The sequence below is a fragment of the Peromyscus leucopus genome, chromosome 1 (assembly GCF_004664715.2).
Source record: "Peromyscus leucopus breed LL Stock chromosome 1, UCI_PerLeu_2.1, whole genome shotgun sequence".
NCBI lineage: Eukaryota > Metazoa > Chordata > Mammalia > Rodentia > Cricetidae > Peromyscus > Peromyscus leucopus.
The window spans coordinates 58,109,782-58,127,466 of NC_051063.1; the positions used below are offsets into that span (position 1 = coordinate 58,109,782).

General features: G+C 54.4%; 2 protein-coding genes across 2 annotated transcripts; one reads left to right on the top strand and one right to left on the bottom strand.

The window, feature by feature from the left end:
* Nucleotides 1-81: 81 nt before the first annotated feature.
* On the bottom strand, nucleotides 82-3,098 carry Ppp1ca (protein phosphatase 1 catalytic subunit alpha). Its single transcript, XM_028860632.2, has 7 exons — nucleotides 2,974-3,098; nucleotides 2,371-2,502; nucleotides 2,006-2,236; nucleotides 1,399-1,503; nucleotides 811-1,034; nucleotides 599-733; nucleotides 82-526 (listed from the first exon to the last, which is right to left on the bottom strand). Exons 1-7 carry the CDS (start codon nucleotides 3,026-3,028, stop codon nucleotides 416-418), a joined length of 993 nt encoding a protein of 330 aa, XP_028716465.1. The 5' UTR covers nucleotides 3,029-3,098; the 3' UTR covers nucleotides 82-415.
* Nucleotides 3,099-3,831: 733 nt separating this feature from the next.
* Nucleotides 3,832-11,151, top strand: Tbc1d10c (TBC1 domain family member 10C). The gene is made up of 10 exons (XM_028860655.2): nucleotides 3,832-4,264; nucleotides 4,410-4,587; nucleotides 5,426-5,525; nucleotides 5,626-5,733; nucleotides 5,821-5,927; nucleotides 6,107-6,221; nucleotides 6,851-6,916; nucleotides 7,043-7,232; nucleotides 10,055-10,209; nucleotides 10,491-11,151. Exons 1-10 carry the CDS (start codon nucleotides 4,111-4,113, stop codon nucleotides 10,836-10,838), a joined length of 1,521 nt encoding a protein of 506 aa, XP_028716488.1. The 5' UTR covers nucleotides 3,832-4,110; the 3' UTR covers nucleotides 10,839-11,151.
* Nucleotides 11,152-17,685: the final 6,534 nt, after the last annotated feature.

Below are 17,685 nucleotides of genomic sequence, written 5' to 3' on the forward strand. Positions count from 1 at the left end.
CATTCAGTCTGCCCTCCCAGGTGGCTTTGTACCAAAGGGCTGCTGGCCCGCTGTCTCGGACAAGTGAGACAGAGGCCATGGTGAGAATCCAGCTTTGACCTTTATTCAAGAGACCAGATGGGTTGCCCCAGGATCTGGCTGCCAGCCGTGCAAGGCTGGAGACCCACAATCTGGTCTGCCATTGCCCTGAGCTGCAGCCTTGGCCCCAGGATTCCACTTGCAGCCACCACAGGTGCTGGTGGGAGGGAGCCCTGGGGCATTAGATGCTGCTATTGATTCATTAAAAAAGAAAGGAAAAGACACTTAGCGCTGTGTGTTCCCCATGACGGGTGGGCCTGGGGGGCCAGTGACCCATGGCAGCATGATTTCTGTACAGATAATCCATCATCTGGGGCAGAAGGGCAGCACACGGAGGCTACTTCTTGGCTTTGGCAGAGTTGCGGGGTGGGGTGATAGGACGGCCTCCGGGGTTCAGGCCACTGAACTGCCCGTACTTCCCCTTGTTCTTATCAGCGGGCTTGAGGATCTGAAAGGGAAAAGGCCGGTCAGGCTCCGGGTGCTGAGCCAGGCAGTCTGACGGCCTCTTCCCCGCACCCACCTGGAAGGAGCACATCAGAGTCTCATCCACGCTCATCATGGCACCAGCATTGTCAAACTCGCCACAGTAGTTGGGAGCTGAGAAGAGTGTCACCAGCTGCCTCTTGGCAAAGAACTCATAGCCATCTTCTACAACCTGGGCAAGGATAGGAACTGCTTGGTCCACAAGTTACCAGCTGGTCCCCCCAGCCTGCCCCAGGGCCACCAGCCTACCTGATGTGCCCGGCAGATGAGGTCCAAATCATGCTTGTGCAGGAACTTGGCTACCACCTCAGCCCCAAAGGTAAAGGAGACACCACGGTCATTCTCCCCCCAGCCTTGAACATCCTTGTCAGGGTCAGACCACAGGAGATCACACAGTAGGCCCTGGTCAGGCACATCTGTAGGCCGCATAATACGCCTAATCTGCTCCATGGATTGCAAGTCTGGAGACAGGCCTGGAAAGGAGTGGGTACCATTCCTTAAACCAGAAGCTCTTGGGAATCAGCCCTGCCCTCCCTCCTGTGCCCTCCCTTCCCCCAATGGGTTCATCTTTTGACTCTTGGAATTCCAAGGAGGTAGAACTCATCCCTCGGCTTTTAAAAGTGCAAAGAGCAGACCCCCATGGGGAAGGAGATGAGTGAGTTGCCTACAGGATGCCAAATGGCACAACAGGAAACAGTGCGGCCAAACTGGGGTTCGAGGGACTTCCTACAGGGAGTGACATCCAAGATGAGATTCAAGGAGAGCTATTCCAGGAAACAGAGTTCGGCTAACAACTTCCCACGGCCCCTGAGGACGTGGCCCCACGACCACTCCTACCTCCATGGCAGCAGAAGATCTTCTCATCGACGATGGCTGCGATGGGCAGGCAGTTGAAGCAGTCAGTGAAGGTTTTCCACAGTTTGATGTTGTATCGTCTCTTGCCTGCACAGGAGAAGGAGATGGCTCAGAGGGAAGACCACCCACCTCACGGAACCCTCAGCCTAGTGTTCTGTGCACTCCAGGGTAGTTTGTGGGTTGCTCTGGAATAGCTGGGAGAAAAGATTGGAAGGCAAGGGCAGCTTAAGTCTCGCTCCCTGCGTTATCTTCATCTGCCTTCCAGAGTTCTAACTCCAGTCTGGCCCAACCTTGATGTTGGCACCCACTCTGGTCCCACCAATCAGGCCAAACCCAATGCTGGTCTGGTTTATTCACAGATACCCTACATGCTTAAATAAGGGATGTGATAGAGGGGAGTGTCATCAGGCAGGACCCAGGAACCTCCCTTCACCAGTCTCTCCTGAGTGTCAGGGATGACAGCTTAGGATGGGACCTTCCAGGGCTCAGGCATAGTACATCGGGGTCTTTTGGCACCAGACCAATATAAGAGTCCCATGAAGAACAGGGAATGTAGTTCTGGGCAGCCAGCAACATGTGAAACACTCACATTCATCATAGAAGCCATAGATGCGGTTGATGCTGGCACACTCATGGTTCCCACGAAGCAGAAAGAAATTCTCAGGGTATTTGATCTTATAGGCCAGCAGCAGGCAGATGGTCTCCAAAGACTGCTTGCCACGATCCACATAATCCCCCAAGAAGAGGTAGTTGCTCTCTGGAGGGAAGCCACCATACTCAAACAGCCTTAGAAGGTCATAGTACTGGCCATGGATGTCACCTAGGAAGCAGAGAAGACTAGATAGGTGCAAGATCTAAACTTGAACCCAGGGCCAGCAATGAGCTAAAGGGAGGAGAAAACCAGGCAGTGAGGGCTATTTCCAGGACGCTAAGGGGTTCTGAGCAAGGGCTCACCACAGATCTTGAGAGGCGCCTCAAGCTCCAGAAGAATAGGCTGGCTCAGGAAAATCTCCCGGGATTTGAGGCACAGACCACGGATCTCGTTCTCTGTTAGTTGCACATTCTTGCCAGGCCGTGAGCCCTGCACTGGGTAGGGAACGGGGTCTTAGGACGCTGGCCTCGCAGACAGGACGAGGACAGGTGTCATGCCTCCCCAACGCGGGCAACTGTTGCCAGGGAGCCGCCCCGAAACCTCTGCCTCAGGCCTCCAAAGGCAAGACCCGACCCCCCGTCAGCCACCCAGGAGGCCGGGGACAAGACGCCTGTTCTCAAGTCCCTGTCAACCGAAGCCTCCTCGCTCCGGGACCTCTTCCCAGCTAGCTTCGCAGGCTTCTCACCCACCCCGAGTCCGGGCCACGCGCGTGTGTCCCCGGCCCCGGAGCGCGCTCCAAAGCCGAGGCGCGCGGACGGGGAGGTGGCCGTGGCCACAGGACCTCACGGCCTGTCCCCGCCCAAGCGACGCTGGCCCCCGGGAGCCGCAGGCCCGCCTGCGCGCCACTTCCGGACGGCGAGGGGCCCCGGGCTTGGCACGCGCGCACCTCCCCTACCCCTGCCTACCTTCCAGCAGGCGCCCGATGATGGAGTCCAGGTTGAGCTTCTCGCTGTCGGACATGGCGGCGCCGCCGCTCCTGCCCAGCAGCTCCGGGCCCTCTCCTGCCTCCCGCCCTCTCGCAGCCTCCTTCCGGCCTGTCTCTCCTTCCGCCCGCCCAGCCCGCCCCAGCCCGCCGCCCCGCCTTCTCGGCTGGCCGCCCCGCCCCGCCGCGCCCGCCGTTCCCTGCTCTCTAGCGCCTCTGCTGGACGGGCAAGCGCCGCAGCCGGGAGGGCCTCGGGCGGCCGGGCGGGGCCTAGCTGGGGCGGTGGGCGGGGCTTGGCGGGGCGGGGTCGAGTTGGCTCCACCCCGGAGGAATCGCCCTGCCGCGGTCAGAGGAGTTAGGGCCGGAAGTACTGTGGAAATTGTTTTTCTCTCTCAAAAGTCTCTTCTCACCCCAGCCCTGTGTGAGATTGTGGTGTGAGCACGTTAATCGCTGACTTCTCAAACTAAGGCTTTATGATATTGAGAGTGGGCGCCAGACCAGGCCTCACATTCACCTCTGTCTTTGTGGCCAAACCCATGGACACCTGCTACTGAACTCTGAGCATATTTTGGTCCAGGTTGCCTTGGTGCCTGCCACGTCAATTTTTTTTTTTTCTTCTGTGAGTGATGTAATAGTATTGCACCGCGTTCATGTTGTAAGTACTCTGTGGAGTATTCGGACTTGCCTAGCATGTGCAAGGCCTTAGGTTCCAACTCCGGTTCTGCAAGCAAAAAAAAAAAAAAAAAAAGAAGAAGAAAAGAAAGAAAAAAAAGGTACTGTTTTAAACAGTAAAGCATTAAGGTAGGCATGGTGTCATAAACCTGCAGTTCCGGTGTCTGAAATCCCAGCACTCAGGAGTCTGGAGACAGGAGGATCAGAAGTTCAAGGTCATACTCAAGTATATAGAGTTCATCTCCTGCCTGGGCTACATGAGACCCTTGTTCCCAGACAGTACCCCTTCACTCCCCAAAAAGAAAGATGCAGGGGTGCAAGACAGTAAAGCATAATTTTTATTGGAACCTTGAATTGGGTTTCACATGCTAGTGACCTCAAAAGTGATGGTGGTCTGTTATCTTCATCTCTGGCAAGCCAAGGAACTCCTCACACCAGCATCCTGTGGATGGGAGGAGATCATGGCCCGGGCACTAGGGCAAGCAGGAAGAGCCTCATAGAGGAAGGGGGGAGTCCCCCCCCACCTGGGAGGGGCCCCCAACAGGCTGCTGAAGCTGAGACTGAGGAGGAAGTGAGAGGAGGAGGTGAGGTGCAGCAAGGAGGTGAGCTGGTCTGCTGGGGCTGGGGCTGTACCTGGGGCTTGGCCTCAGTGGTACCCCAGTAAAAGAGGAGGCTTAGTCCCCTGTGGCCGAGGACTGGTGACTGGAATCCCCGGCCTCAGTCTGACAACTCCTGTATGTCTTGCAGCCTGTGACACTGGGGTCCAGGGCACAATGGCCCAGGCCCTGGGGGAAGAGCTGGCGCTGCCGTCAGAACTACAGGATGATTCTAGCTCGCTAGGGTCTGACTCAGAGCTGAGTGGGCCTAGTCCGTATCGCCAGGCTGACCGTTATGGCTTCATTGGGGGCAACTCAGCAGAACCGGGGTAAGTGAGGCATGGGTAGGGAGATTGGGTACAGAGACTGAGAAGTGCGTTCTGGAGTTAGGCCCGGCTTCAGGGTCTGGCTGTAGAGACTAGCCCAGAACTCAGCCAGTGCTACTCCTCAGGTCCCAGGTGGAATTCTAAGGTAAGGAGGGTAGTGGAGGCAATGTCCTGATGTCTCTTTTCTCCCTTATTTATTGCTGCATTTCTCCCCCACTTTTTTGGGGGGTGGAGTTTGAGACAGGGTTTCTCAGTGTAGTTTTAGTGCCTGTCCAGGATCTCACTCTGTAGACCAGGCTGGCCTCCAACTCACAGAGATCTGCCTGACTCTGCCTCCCGAGTGCTGGGGTCAAAGGCGTGCACCATGACCTTTCCCCTTTTAATCTCTAACTCAAGAACTCCAGGTGGAAATCAGTACCTCTTCATTCTCTTCTTCAGGTTTACCTTACTCAGTTAAACAGGCCCAGAGACAAACAGAAACTTGCCCCACATCACACAGCAGATCATTAAGAGAAGCAGATTCAAACCCAGGACTTCAGGCTTCCAGTCCAGGGCACTGTCCACCCAGCGTCCCTTGTGAATTGTCTGTGTCTCCGTTGTGGGTGACAGCCAAACAGACCCTCCCTCAATACCCACCTCCTCACCCCTTCAGTCTCTCCTGCTTCTCTCCCTGTTGAGGCCAAATTCCCCTCCTTTAACTGTGACAACCATTGGCAGCTTCTGGGCCACAGACCCCCTTCCAGGACTCCTCAGTGATCCCCAGGCCAGGAGCTGGGGTCTCCCTGATAGCCTGGAATGGGAAGGTATGTGTTCCAAGGACTGCTGTGTCCTGTGCCTCCAGGCCTGGTCACCCCCCTGCAGACCTCATCCGCCAGCGGGAGATGAAGTGGGTGGAGATGACCTCACACTGGGAGAAGACCATGTCTCGACGATACAAGAAGGTGAGGGTCCCCCTGCCTCTGCCACCCCAGTGGGCGGGCCCCTGGCCAGTGAAAAGCCGTGAGAAGCGGACCTCACACGACAACTGGACCTCACCCACAGGTCAAGATACAGTGCCGCAAGGGCATCCCCTCAGCCCTGAGGGCCCGGTGTTGGCCCCTGCTCTGTGGGGCCCGGCTGTGCCAGAAGAACAACCCTGGCACCTATCAGGTGAGGGAGTTGGCAGACTCTTTACCTCCCCTGCTCGGAGCTCCTTGCCACCCCGAGCCCTCACGACCACCTTCCTACCACCTGCAGGAGTTGGCAGGGGCCCCTGGAGACCCGCAGTGGATGGAGACCATTGGCAGGGACCTGCACCGCCAGTTCCCTCTGCACGAGATGTTTGTGTCACCCCAGGGACACGGGTACGGGGCCAGGGACACCCAGGGACCCCAAGTCCTCGTGCAAGATGCTTCAGCCCGGTTCCCTCCTTCAGATTTCCATCCTTGGCTGAGGGAGACGGTGGCCTGGGCGGAGGCCCCGGAGGGTGGGGAAGGGGTGCAGGCCTGGGAGGCTGGGTCTGACTAGACTTTTTCTGGCACAGGCAGCAGGGGCTGCTGCAGGTTCTCAAGGCCTACACCCTGTACCGGCCGGAACAGGGCTATTGCCAGGCTCAGGGGCCTGTAGCTGCCGTACTGCTTATGCATCTGCCCCCAGAGGTGAGTGACCTTTGACCCTGCTCTGAGACCCCCCCAATCCCTCCTCACCTGTGCCCCCAGCGACCCTGAGCTTTTAGACCTCCGACCTCCAACCCCGGTACTCAGACCTCAGGATCCTGTGGTCCTTTCCTTCCAGGCCCTGTTCTAGTGACCAAAGCCTCATGCCCACCAGTCTCAGTAAGGTTTAAGTCTATCATCCTTGACTTCTACGCCTGGACCTTTACCCCAGTGATCTAGGAGTCTGGAAACACTTCCCTTTGGCATTCTGAAGTCTGTACTGTGCCCAGGCTTGCCAGGAGCATCCACTCACACTGGCTTTCCCTAGCTTATCATTTGTGACACTGAGCTGAGTCTGGAGCACCAAGACCTTGGCCCCGGGGGGTGGGGTGGGGGGAGGAGGACCCCAGCGATCTTAGGATTCTGGGACATAGACTCTTGAGAACTTCCCAAATTTTTCCCAAAGGACCTTATGGCCCTTAAATACAGAACCCCTCAGCCCCAGGACAGGGCAGGCTCCGAGCAGGGTGACAGTGGCGTGAACCCATGCCCCTGTGCCTACTCCCTACCTCTCCTCCCGCTCTGTGGACCCTTCCTAAATGAGGACTCACAGGCCTGTGCCCTGCCCTCAGGAAGCCTTCTGGTGCTTGGTGCAGATCTGCGAGGTCTACCTCCCGGGCTACTATGGGCCCCACATGGTGAGAAGCTGGGTAGGGATATGAAAATGGGAAGTAGGGGTCGGGAGTGAGGGATCAGAAGCCTGGGCTTTGGGGGAGGAGGTGTGTAGCACCGGCTCGCCAGACTGACGAGGAGCCTGGCTGCAGGAGGCAGTGCAGCTGGACGCTGAGGTGTTCATGGCCCTTCTGCGGCGACTGCTTCCCCGTGTGTACAAGCACCTGCTGCAGGCAGGCGTTGGGCCCCTGCTCTACCTGCCGGAGTGGTTCCTGTGCCTCTTCACCCGCTCGCTGCCCTTCCCCACGGTGCTGCGCATCTGGGATGCCTTCCTCAGTGAGGGTGAGTGGGGCCCGGGGCGGGGGGGCTAGCTCACGTCTCTGGATTTGCTGTGCTTATGGCGCCCACTCTCATCCCTTTTGGACCGGAGTGTGTCTGTGGAGAAAGTAGCCCACCTCACTGACATGATCTCAGAGTCATGAATGAGAGAAGCCTCTACTTCATCATAAGGACCACGGTGGGAGGCTGAGTACAAGGATCGGTCCGTCTCTGATGGGGACGGGGGGCTGGGGTCTGTTAGGCAGGAACCAGGTTGGTCAAGGCACATGTCGTGGGATGTGAGTGGCTCAGGATGTGCGAGGCTGAGTGATGGTTCACAACAATAGGAGATGCTCCTCGGGGCCGTGTGTCCACGGCTCTTCCCGAGTGGCCCGGCAAACTGCCTCTGACAGCTAGCTTATGAAACTTTCATTTTGGTGGGGGTGGGGCTACGAGGTGACAGTACCCAAATTAAGAAGATATTTATAGAATGTCATAAGTGCCATGAAGAAAATAAATCAAGGGATGTGACAGGGTGTCAGGAGAGCAGCAGGAGGTGGTTGCTGTTTTTAAAGATGGTTCTGGCTGCTCTGTGAAGGAGGCAAGCAGGTGGAGGTTAGAAGCCAGGAAGGCCACCACAGGCAGGGAGATCCGGTCACAGCCTGGGGGCCAAGAGCGGAAGGGGCATTGGAGCAGAGGCAAGTTGGACTCTGGGTCTTCAGGGCTCTGCTTTACGCTGCCCCATACGTCTAGAGATTTCTCCTACAGGCAGGCTCAAGTTTGGGCTGCTAATGCATTAGCTGGGTTGGTAGAGTGCTTGCCTAGGATGCTAATACGCCCCTGGCCCAGTTTCCAGCATTGTCTAAAACTAGGCATGGTGGCATACGCCCGTAATCACAGCACTTGGGAGGCAGTAGCAAGAGAATCCGAAGTTCAAGATCCTCCTTGGCAAGTGAGTTTGAGGCCAACTTGGGTTATGTGAAACTCTACCTCCAAATCTTAAAAGACAAAGAAACAGAAGGCATGGCCTGGGTACCCAGAGCACGTGTGTCACTCTCCTCTAGCCTCTGACCTTAAGGAGCAGGCTGATGGTGGTGCTTCAGCTGACCCCTGTCCCCTGTACATGGGGACAGGCTCTGCACGGGTCCCTTTAATAGCAGTGATGACCTTGTCGGTAGCAACGGTTCCTTTATAAGTAACAGCTGTCACTAGGTCCCCCTGGCATCCTATCTGCTCTGAGTGGTTCAGAGGGTGCCAGAAAGGGGTTGTGAGGCCCTAGGACTGGTCAATGTTTCCCCCTCTCTCTCCTGTGTGTGTGTGTATACGCCAGTGCTATGTTCTTGGTTTAGGAAGAAATGAAGTTCTGCCCAGAACCCTCCTCGAATCAGAAGGTGGCAGATTCAAGATGAAAAGTCCTTAATAGACACCAGCCCAGCTGCTCCTCGAGGAGATAGGGTACCGAGACTCTGAAAAGGCTTGGCATAAGCTTGTTAGCAGCCCCTGGCTCCTGGCTGGCTGCCCTGTCTGAAGTGTCTAGTGTCCTGAGACTGGCTTGCCCCCTGCAGGGTCCTATGCCCTCAAGTTGTAGTCTTCCTTCTAGGCATCATATTCACACTTAGAATCCCAGCTCAGAGACTGAGGCAGAAGGATTGCTGTGAGTTCAAGGCGAGGCTGGGTCACATAGTTCCAGGCCATCATGGCCTACAGAGTGAGACTTTATCTCAAGAAAATGAAAAGCCAGATGCATGAGCTGAGATGGCCCCTTGGGGAGGGTGCCTGCCACCAAGCCTGATGAGTTGAGTTTGATCTCCAGGTCTCACACTCTAGAAGAAAAGAATTGACTTCTTTTTCAAGACAGGGTTTCTCTGAGTAACCCTTGCTGTCCTGGAATTCACTTTGTAGATCATGCTGATCTTGAACTCACAGAGATCTGACTACAGAATGCTGGGATTATTGTACACTACCACTGCCTGATAAGAATTGACTTCTGCCGGGCGTTGGTGGCGCACGCCTTTAATCCCAGCACTCGGGAGGCAGAGCCAGGCGGATCGCTGTGAGTTCGAGGCCAGCCTGGGCTACCAAGTGAGCTCCAGGAAAGGCGCAAAGCTACACAGAGAAACCCTGTCTCGGAAAAAAAAAAAAAAAAAAGAATTGACTTCTACAAGGGGTTCTTTGACTTTCACACATGTGATGTGGCAGTCACACAGTACACACACACACACACACACACACAGATAGATAGCCAGGTGTGGTGGCACACACCTGTAATTCCAGTATTCAGGAGGCTGAGGCAGGAGAATTGCTGCAAATTCAAGGCCAGTCTGGGCTGCATAATGAATTCCAGGCCAGCCTGAGCTACACAGTGAAACCCTGTCTTACCAAAACAAAACAAATCGAGCATGGTAGCACATATTTGAGCATTTAGAAAGCAGAGGCTATGGATCACTGTGAGTAGGAGGCCAACCTTGGCTACATAGTAAGTTCCAGCCAGCCAGAGCTACAAAGTAAGACTATCTCAAAAAACAAGACCAAAAAATTAGCACTTGTGTCATGAGCCTGTAATCCAGCTCTCTAGAGGAAGAGGCGGAAGGTTCAGGAGGTCAAGGTCATCTCAGCTACACAGGCAGACACAGAGCTGGTTCCAGAGACCCACACACACAGAGGCCTGGTTCCACGAGACCCCGTCTCAGCAAAGGAACCAGCTGCAGCCTCTGGCCGTTTTCCTGGCCTGAGCTGGGTGAAGTGAGCTGCATGAGGTAGAAGGTGCATGTCTGAGGGCTGATTCAGCTGAAGAACCGAGGGGGGCAGACTGCTTTCCTGGGGGTGAGCAGCTCCCTTCCCTGCAGGTGCCAAGGTCCTCTTCCGCGTGGGGCTGACATTGATGCGGCTGGCACTGGGTACCGTGGAGCAGCGCACGGCATGCCCAGGGCTCTTGGAGACACTGGGGGCCCTTCGAGCCATCCCCGCCACCCAGCTGCAGGAAGAGGCCTTCATGTCCCAGGTGGGTATCTCCCTCAGCCAGTCATCCTCAAGGGCCTTGCCCATGCTGCCGGGCTGGGAAGACTGAGCCCAGGGCAGAGTAAGGTGCAGTTCCTGTGCTCTGAGCTGCAGCAAATGTGAGAACCCCAGGCCTCAGTGTCTTTCTTCGGGTCTCAGCGAAGCTGTGTCTCAGCCCTCAGCCACTTCCTGGGGTGGTGTACTGCCTGCCCCATGGGGACCTCAAGGCTTCCTGCTCCCTGCCACCCCAGTCCAGGCAAAGTCAGCATCAACCGTTCCTCACAGGTACACAGTGTAGCCCTGTCTGAGCGAGATCTGCAACGGGAAATCAGGATCCAGCTAGCCCAGCTGCCCAAGTCATCTCCTGGGCCAGCACCTCTGCCACAGGCCCGCCTTCCTGGGGCCCAAGCCATCTTTGAGTCCCAGCAGCTGGCAGGGGTTCGAGGAAGCACCAAACCTGAGATACCCCGAATAGTGGTGCAGCCCCCAGAGGAGCCCAGGCCACCACGGCGCAAGCCACAGACCCGTGGCAAGACTTTCCATGGGCTCCTGACAAGGGCCCGGGGACCCCCTATTGAGGGTCCCTCCAGATCCCACCGAGGCTCCGCCTCTTTCCTGGACACCCGCTTCTGAGTGTACAGTGCACTTGGTGCCACCATATCTCAATCGTCTGAGCAGCCACGCCAGCCCCAGAAATGTGCATTGCACTTCAAGGACCACCCGGAGGAGGGGAGTATCTCCCCACTTTGAGGACTGTGTCAGGCACAAAGATAAAGGAAGGCCACTGAGTGGAGTTTGCGGGGAGCTATCTGGTGCCTGCCATTTCCAGCCTCAAAGCCAGCACTGAAGGAGTGTGGGGGTGAAGTGTCTGGCTGGGATACAGTACCCCCATGGGCTTCTTGTTGGGGATCCTGAAATAAAGCCTGACTGAGAAGATACTTGGATAGAGCTGGATCAAATATTCCTCTTCACTCTGAACTCACTGCCATGTTTCCTCCTGCCCACATTCCCCCTTCCTGTCATAGTCCCACATGGGGACACGCCAAGGCTGCCCGTTGGCTGCTGGGTAAGGTGTTTACGGGGAAAGGAGCCAATGCCGAGCCAGTGTACAGCAGCCTCCAGGGTACGGGTCAGGCTTCTCCACAAGAGGAAGGTCCCCAAGGACAGCTGGGCCCCGAGGGGGACTCCAGCCTCTCTTTGCCCCCCCATATGGCTCAGGCCTCCTTGGGTGGGGGACTCTAAGCCATGTTGGCCTCCCCAGCCATGCTCCTGGTCCCATCTGTCAAAGAGAGCCAGGCAAGAACAAAGACCTAGTGTGCTTGGGACAAAGGAGAAAGGTCCCGCCAGCCCTTGTTCTTCCCTAAGCCCTGGTGTACCCCTTGGGACTGCCACCATGGAAACCCTCTCCCACACTCACTAATTGCCCCTGTGGGTGCCTAGGGTGCCTGGGACATGAGCCACCGTCAGGACAACAGGGCTGGGTCTGATGCTGGCTTCTTGTCTCCACAAAGCCTGGTCCTAGTTGCCCTGGCTCTCTGGCTCCCTGGGTAACTTCCCAGCACCCTGAAGGTGGGGGCCAGGCAGGAGGAGCTGGGGAGAAGGGTTTGGAGGCCCTACTTCCCATGGGAAACCATCCTGTGGCTGCAGTGGAAGCAACAGCAATGAGACTGAGCCGAGAGGGACACGTTCCACTCAAGGAGAAAGGGACAGTGTTGATTCAGGGGGAGAGCAGCAATCCACCCCCACCCCAAACGAAGAGACAAATCTTAGGAGGCAATGGGCTAAGAGCTGATATTCTTCCACGGCTCAGGAGTGTGTTGTTTTGTTTTATAAATGAGTTTTTCTCCTGTGTAAGATTTGGATTAGAAGTCAGCATGTCGCCGGGCGGCAGTGGTGCACGCCTTTAATCCCAGCACTCGGGAGGCAGAGGCAGGCGGATCTCTGTGAGGTCGAGGCCAGCCTGGTCTACAGAGTGAGATCCAGGACAGGTACCAAAACTACACAGAGAAACCCTGTCTTGAAAAACTTAAAAAAAAAGTCAGTGTGTCCTTGGAGGTATGGTGGCACTACCCTGGCCATGGCAAAGTTCCTGGTATCAGTTCCTTGTGATACAGTGTTGGAGAAAGAGCAGATGTGCAAATGGGAAGCCACACACCAGCATACACACTTAGGGTAATAGGTGTGAGTTCCTGCTTAGGGGCGGGAGGTTTCCTATCAGCGGTGCTGGGACTTTGGTGTGGTCCCCTGTCAGAATCTGGATCTGGAATGTTCTAGTGATGGGTTATAGAAATGCATCCTGTGAGCTGAGCCAGGTGATGCACATCTGGAATCCCAGCACCTAGGAAGTGGAGGTAAGAGGACCAGGAGTTCAAGGCCAGCTTGAGCTACCTAGTGAGACTCTGCTTCAATCCCCTTCCCTATCCCCAGCCAAAAAAAAAAAAAAAAAAAAAAAAAAAAAAGCAAGAAAAGAAAAGTACCCCATGTATGTTTTTGTGGTACCTGCCAGGTTCAGGCAGACCTGTCTCCCTCACAGGAAGCCTGCTCCATAGGAAATAATTATAGAAGAGCAGACCCTTATCTGTCGTTTCCCTGGGGAAACTGAGGCTTGCAAGTAGAGTGAACTTGGCTAAATCCTTACTACCATGACAGACCCAAGGCTAACGTCCACTCTTGGCATCCCATGAACCAGCAGTCCCCCATCCCCCACCCTGACATCCACTCTTGGCATCCCATGAACCAGCAGTCCCCACCCCCGACCCTGGACATCCACTCTTGGCATCCCATGAACCAGCAGTCCCCCATCCCCCGACCCTGGACATCCACTCTTGGCATCCCATGAACCAGCAGTCCCCATGCCCCGACCCTGGACATCCACTCTTGGCATCCCATGAACCAGCAGTCCCCCATCCCCCGACCCTGGACATCCACTCTTGGCATCCCATGAACCAGCAGTCCCCATCCCCCGACCCTGGACATCCACTCTTGGCATCCCATGAACCAGCAGTCCCCCATCCCCCGACCCTGGACATCCACTCTGCCCTACTCTTCTGCATGGCTCCTGTGTTAAACACCTAGAAAAGCCAGGCCTGGTGGTACAGGCCTGTATTCCCAGCTACATGGGAGACTAAGGCAGGAGAGTCACAAGTTCAAGTCTTGCCTGGCCTACCAAGTGAGTTCAAGGCCAGCCTGGGTAACTTAGGGAGGCTGACTCTAAAAGAAGAAAGTAAATAGAGGGCTGAAAAGATAGCTTAGTGGAGGAGTGCTTGTCTAGCTTGTGTGGGATTTTGGAGTCCATCCCCACTAACAATAAGGGAAAGAGAAAAGACAAATGAAACTTCTGGGGTCTCCTTCCCTCCTCTTCCTCACTCACTAGGGTATCCACAGCTTAAGTATTATCTTATGTGGGGTTCATAAGGCTGTTCCTCAGATTCCCTGCCCAGTGTCTCTGCACAGGTCCCGATAGCCTTACTAGATGAAGGGAGGCTGGGAGGCTGAGCATGCAGCCCAAGGCCACAATGGGAGGTGGAGGCAGCTAGGGCTGCCAGGACACAGTCTCAGGGCTTTAGTCAGTGCCCAAGCCCTGGCAGTCAAAAGCGGGGATCTTGCCAGGTGGTGGTGGCACATGCCTTTAGTCCCAGCACTCGGGAGGCAGAGGCAGGCGGATCTCTGTGAGTTCGAGGTCAGCCTGGTCTACAGAGTGAGTTCCAGAACAGCTAGAGCTACACAGAGAGACTCCGTCTCAAAAATCCAAAGACAAACAAAACAAAACAAATAACTGTCTGGAAAGGGGCTGAGTCAGGAAGCACACCTGGGGTGTTCAGCTGTGGAGATGAACTGCGCTGACACCCAGAGGGGTCTGCCAACCTGTATCATCACAAAGATATGGACTGGGACAGGAGCAGGGCTTACAGGGGAGAGGAAGGCCAAGTGAATCCACACCCTAGAGGACACCTGATCTCCATCTTGTACTTTCACCTACTTACAAAAGTCTCCCATCCCTGAAGCCGACCAGATTCAGAGCCGAGATTTGGACCTCCTGCCAAATTTTTGAATAGGAAAGACTTTCAGGGTCTTCCTGAGCCTCAGTTTTTCCCCTACAGATAATGGGTAGATTACCACTCCTATTCCAGCGTCCCTCTCGGTTCCCTGTCCATCTTACTCTCATAATGACATCTGGGCAGTCACCATCTTACTCTATCCTAACCCTGTCCAGCTCAGCCTTGGGTGACATCACCTCTTCCCTGGCAAAGACATTGAGACAGCTCTTCGCACATGCCTGAACCACATCTCAGTGCCCTAAGACCAGACTGAAGTTGCCCAACTTGCATTGGTCACCCCTTTCATAACTCTTGAGACAGAGATTTCCCTGAAATAATATGGCTTATTGAACCATCACAATGATACTGCCCAGAAGACGAGCAGTTATGGTACTGCCCAGCAGCAAGGCTGGGTAGCAGTTGGAAAGATGGCTCCAGAATCTACAAAGCCAGAGCATCTTTATCATGGAAAAATGGGGGAAAGAAAGAAAGCAATGGTTGACATAGACCACGGATAAAAGGACTGGGCTATGCAGATCTGGCAAAGGTTGGGGTAAGGAAGGTCGAATGCAAAGAGACCTAGGCTCACGTTTTTTTTACGTTGTTTATGTATGCACCAAAGCATGTGTATAGAGGTCGGAGGACAGCCTGCAGGGGTTGCCTGTCCAGCTCCCAAGGACTGCACTCAGGTTTCAGGCTTGGCAGCAAGTGTGTTTGTCCACAGAACTATCTGATCAGCCATGTTTGTTTGTTTATGTGTATGAGTGTTTTGCCTGTGTGTCTATATGTGTCTTTCTATGTTGCCCAGGCTAGCCTTCAATTCACCATCTTCCAGCCTCAATCTCCTGATTGCTGGGATTACTACACTCAGCTACAGTATCTTTGAGTTGTTGGGTTTTATTGTTGTTTCCTTGTTTTTTTTTTTTTCAAGACAGGGGTTCTCTGTGTAGCCCTGGCTGTACTAGAACTCACTCTGTAGACCAGGCTGGCCTCGAACTCACAGATCCGCCTGTCTCTGCTTCCCAAGTGCTGGGAATAAAGGTGTGCACCACCACCACCTAGCTGTCTTGTTTTGTTTGAGGTAACGGAGTTGAACCCAGACCCTAACTCGTCCAAGCAAGCTCTGTTACTCAGTCACACCCCCAGTCTTCCTTCTGATTTTTCATTTTGAAACAAGGTCTTATAAAGTGACCCATGCTGGCCTTGAGCTTGCTTTGTAGCCCAGTCAGGTATAAACTTGTCATTCTCCTGCTTCAAACTTTCAAGTATCTGGGATGACAGGCCTGTGACACCAGACCCAGTTTTAGTATTATTTTGATCTTTTTTGTTTGTTTTAGATAGTGTCTCACTAAGTAGCCAAGGTTAGCCTGGAATTTGCAGCAATTTTTCTTCCTTCCTAGTGCTTGGATTTATAAGCTGCATCATCATGCCTAGAAATATTGCTTTTTTTTTTTTTTTTTTTTTAAGTTTTTCCAGACAAGGCTTCTCTGTGTAGCCCTGACTGTCCTGGAACTCACTCTGTAGACCAGGCTGGCCTCGAACTTGCAGAGATCCACCTGCCTCTGCCTCCTGAGTGCCAGGATTAAAGGTGGGCACCACCATCGCTGGGCTGCAATATTGCTTTTTTTTTTTTTTAATTAAAGATTTATTTATTACATATACAGTGTTCTGCATGCATGTATCCCTGCAGGCCAGATCTCATTACAGATGGTTGTGAGCCACCATGTGGTTGCTGGGAATTGAATTCAGGTCCTCTGGAAGTGCAGCCAGTGCTCTTAATCTCTGAGCCATCTCTCCAGCAATATTGCTTCTTAACTGGTTGGGTTGTAATAATAATGGCACCCTCCTGGCCCAGCTCCTGGAGTGTGGACCAATCTTTCACCATATGTTTAGGAGGCTGCTAGCTGTTTTGCTTCTGTTATTGCCCCTCCCCTCCAATATTTGTAAATAAATTTAAGACGTCTCAGAATTTCTTTTCCCACCTGCTAGGCAAACACAAATGACCTGATGCCCAGCCAGGCTTACCAGGGGGTGGGACAGCACCATGCTCTTCCCTGAGCAGCATGTATGCATTAGATCACAGGAAAGATGCCAGCTGGCTGGCTTCTTACCAGCTGAATGACCTTGGACAGATCACACGATCTCTCTGTGAGTGAACCTCGCTTCCCTATGCATGAGGGCAGGGTCATAACAGCTTTCACAATGTTAAGAATTGAGATAATGCATGCTCTCATACAGTGCTTGTTACAACAGCTTTAATCCCAGCACTCGGGAGGCAGAGGCAGGCCCAGCTCTGTGAGTTCGAGGACAGCCTGGTCTGCAGAGTGAGTTCCAGGACAGTCAGGACTACACAAAGAAAGAAAGAAAAAAAAAAAAGAAGAAGAGTGAAATCACAAGCTCACCTAGTATCTAGAGCCTCTCCTCAGCTAGACTTGTAAAGAATGCACAATAACTCCCATTTGAAAGTGAGAAACTGAGTCTCCAGAGGCTGCATAACCCATCTGTACTCCACCTTGTCCCCACAGTAGGACTCCTCTAGAGCTCAGGCCATGCAAGTAGCAAGGAGGTGGGGCTCCTGGGGTGGCTGCCCCTATCGTAGGAATCAGAGCGGTGACATCTGGGGACACATGTGGACCTGGAGCAGGGTATCTCATAGCAGTTCTGGAAAGTCCAATGGTGGACTCGGGGGCCTAGGGAGCCCTGGGTAAATCACCTTCCCTTCTGGGTGGTAGAGACAGAGGTGGTCCTGTCGGACCACTGTGAGTGTACTTCCTGGGAAACTTCCTGCTACCTTTGTCCCCAAGGAGTGCTGCTGGCTCCTTAATACTCTCCTTGTCTAAGATGTTCTTGAGAACAATGGAGGTCCTGGGGAGCCAAGCAGGGGGAGAGAGGGTCAGAGTGTTTGGGGGCAAGGCAGAGGCCATATGGGGCTAGACCCTAGGGCAGATCTGGCCTCATTAGGGGCAGAAGGAAAGTGAACTTCAAGTACTGAAAGGGTAGGTGTCTAGATCCTTGCAGCCCAGAGCTAAGATTAGTGTGATACACACCAGCAGATTGACTGCACGAGCCTTCGGGTATAATTGTGGGTTCTTAGGGAGATTGTGGGTGTAACTGCAGGTACACGGATCAGGTATGCAGCCTCTGGAAGCTCTACTCCTGGCTGTTGGCCCTGCCATGGCAAGGAGTCTATATTGCTGGCTTCACACCAGCATTTGATTGGCCGGTCCTCATGCTACCTAATAGGCGAGACCCTGGCTCAGGAGACAATGTGAGAGAGTGTGCCCCATGGCCAGGGACTCCTAACTAGGATTGATAGCTCTGCTCCAGTTAAGGACAGGCTTCAGCCTCTGCCTGACCCCAGGCAGGCAGCTCCAGTAACAGGCTGGGCTCAGGCTCCCCCCACGGCCTCTCTTCTCCCGGTGGACTCACTGGAGACCTATCTG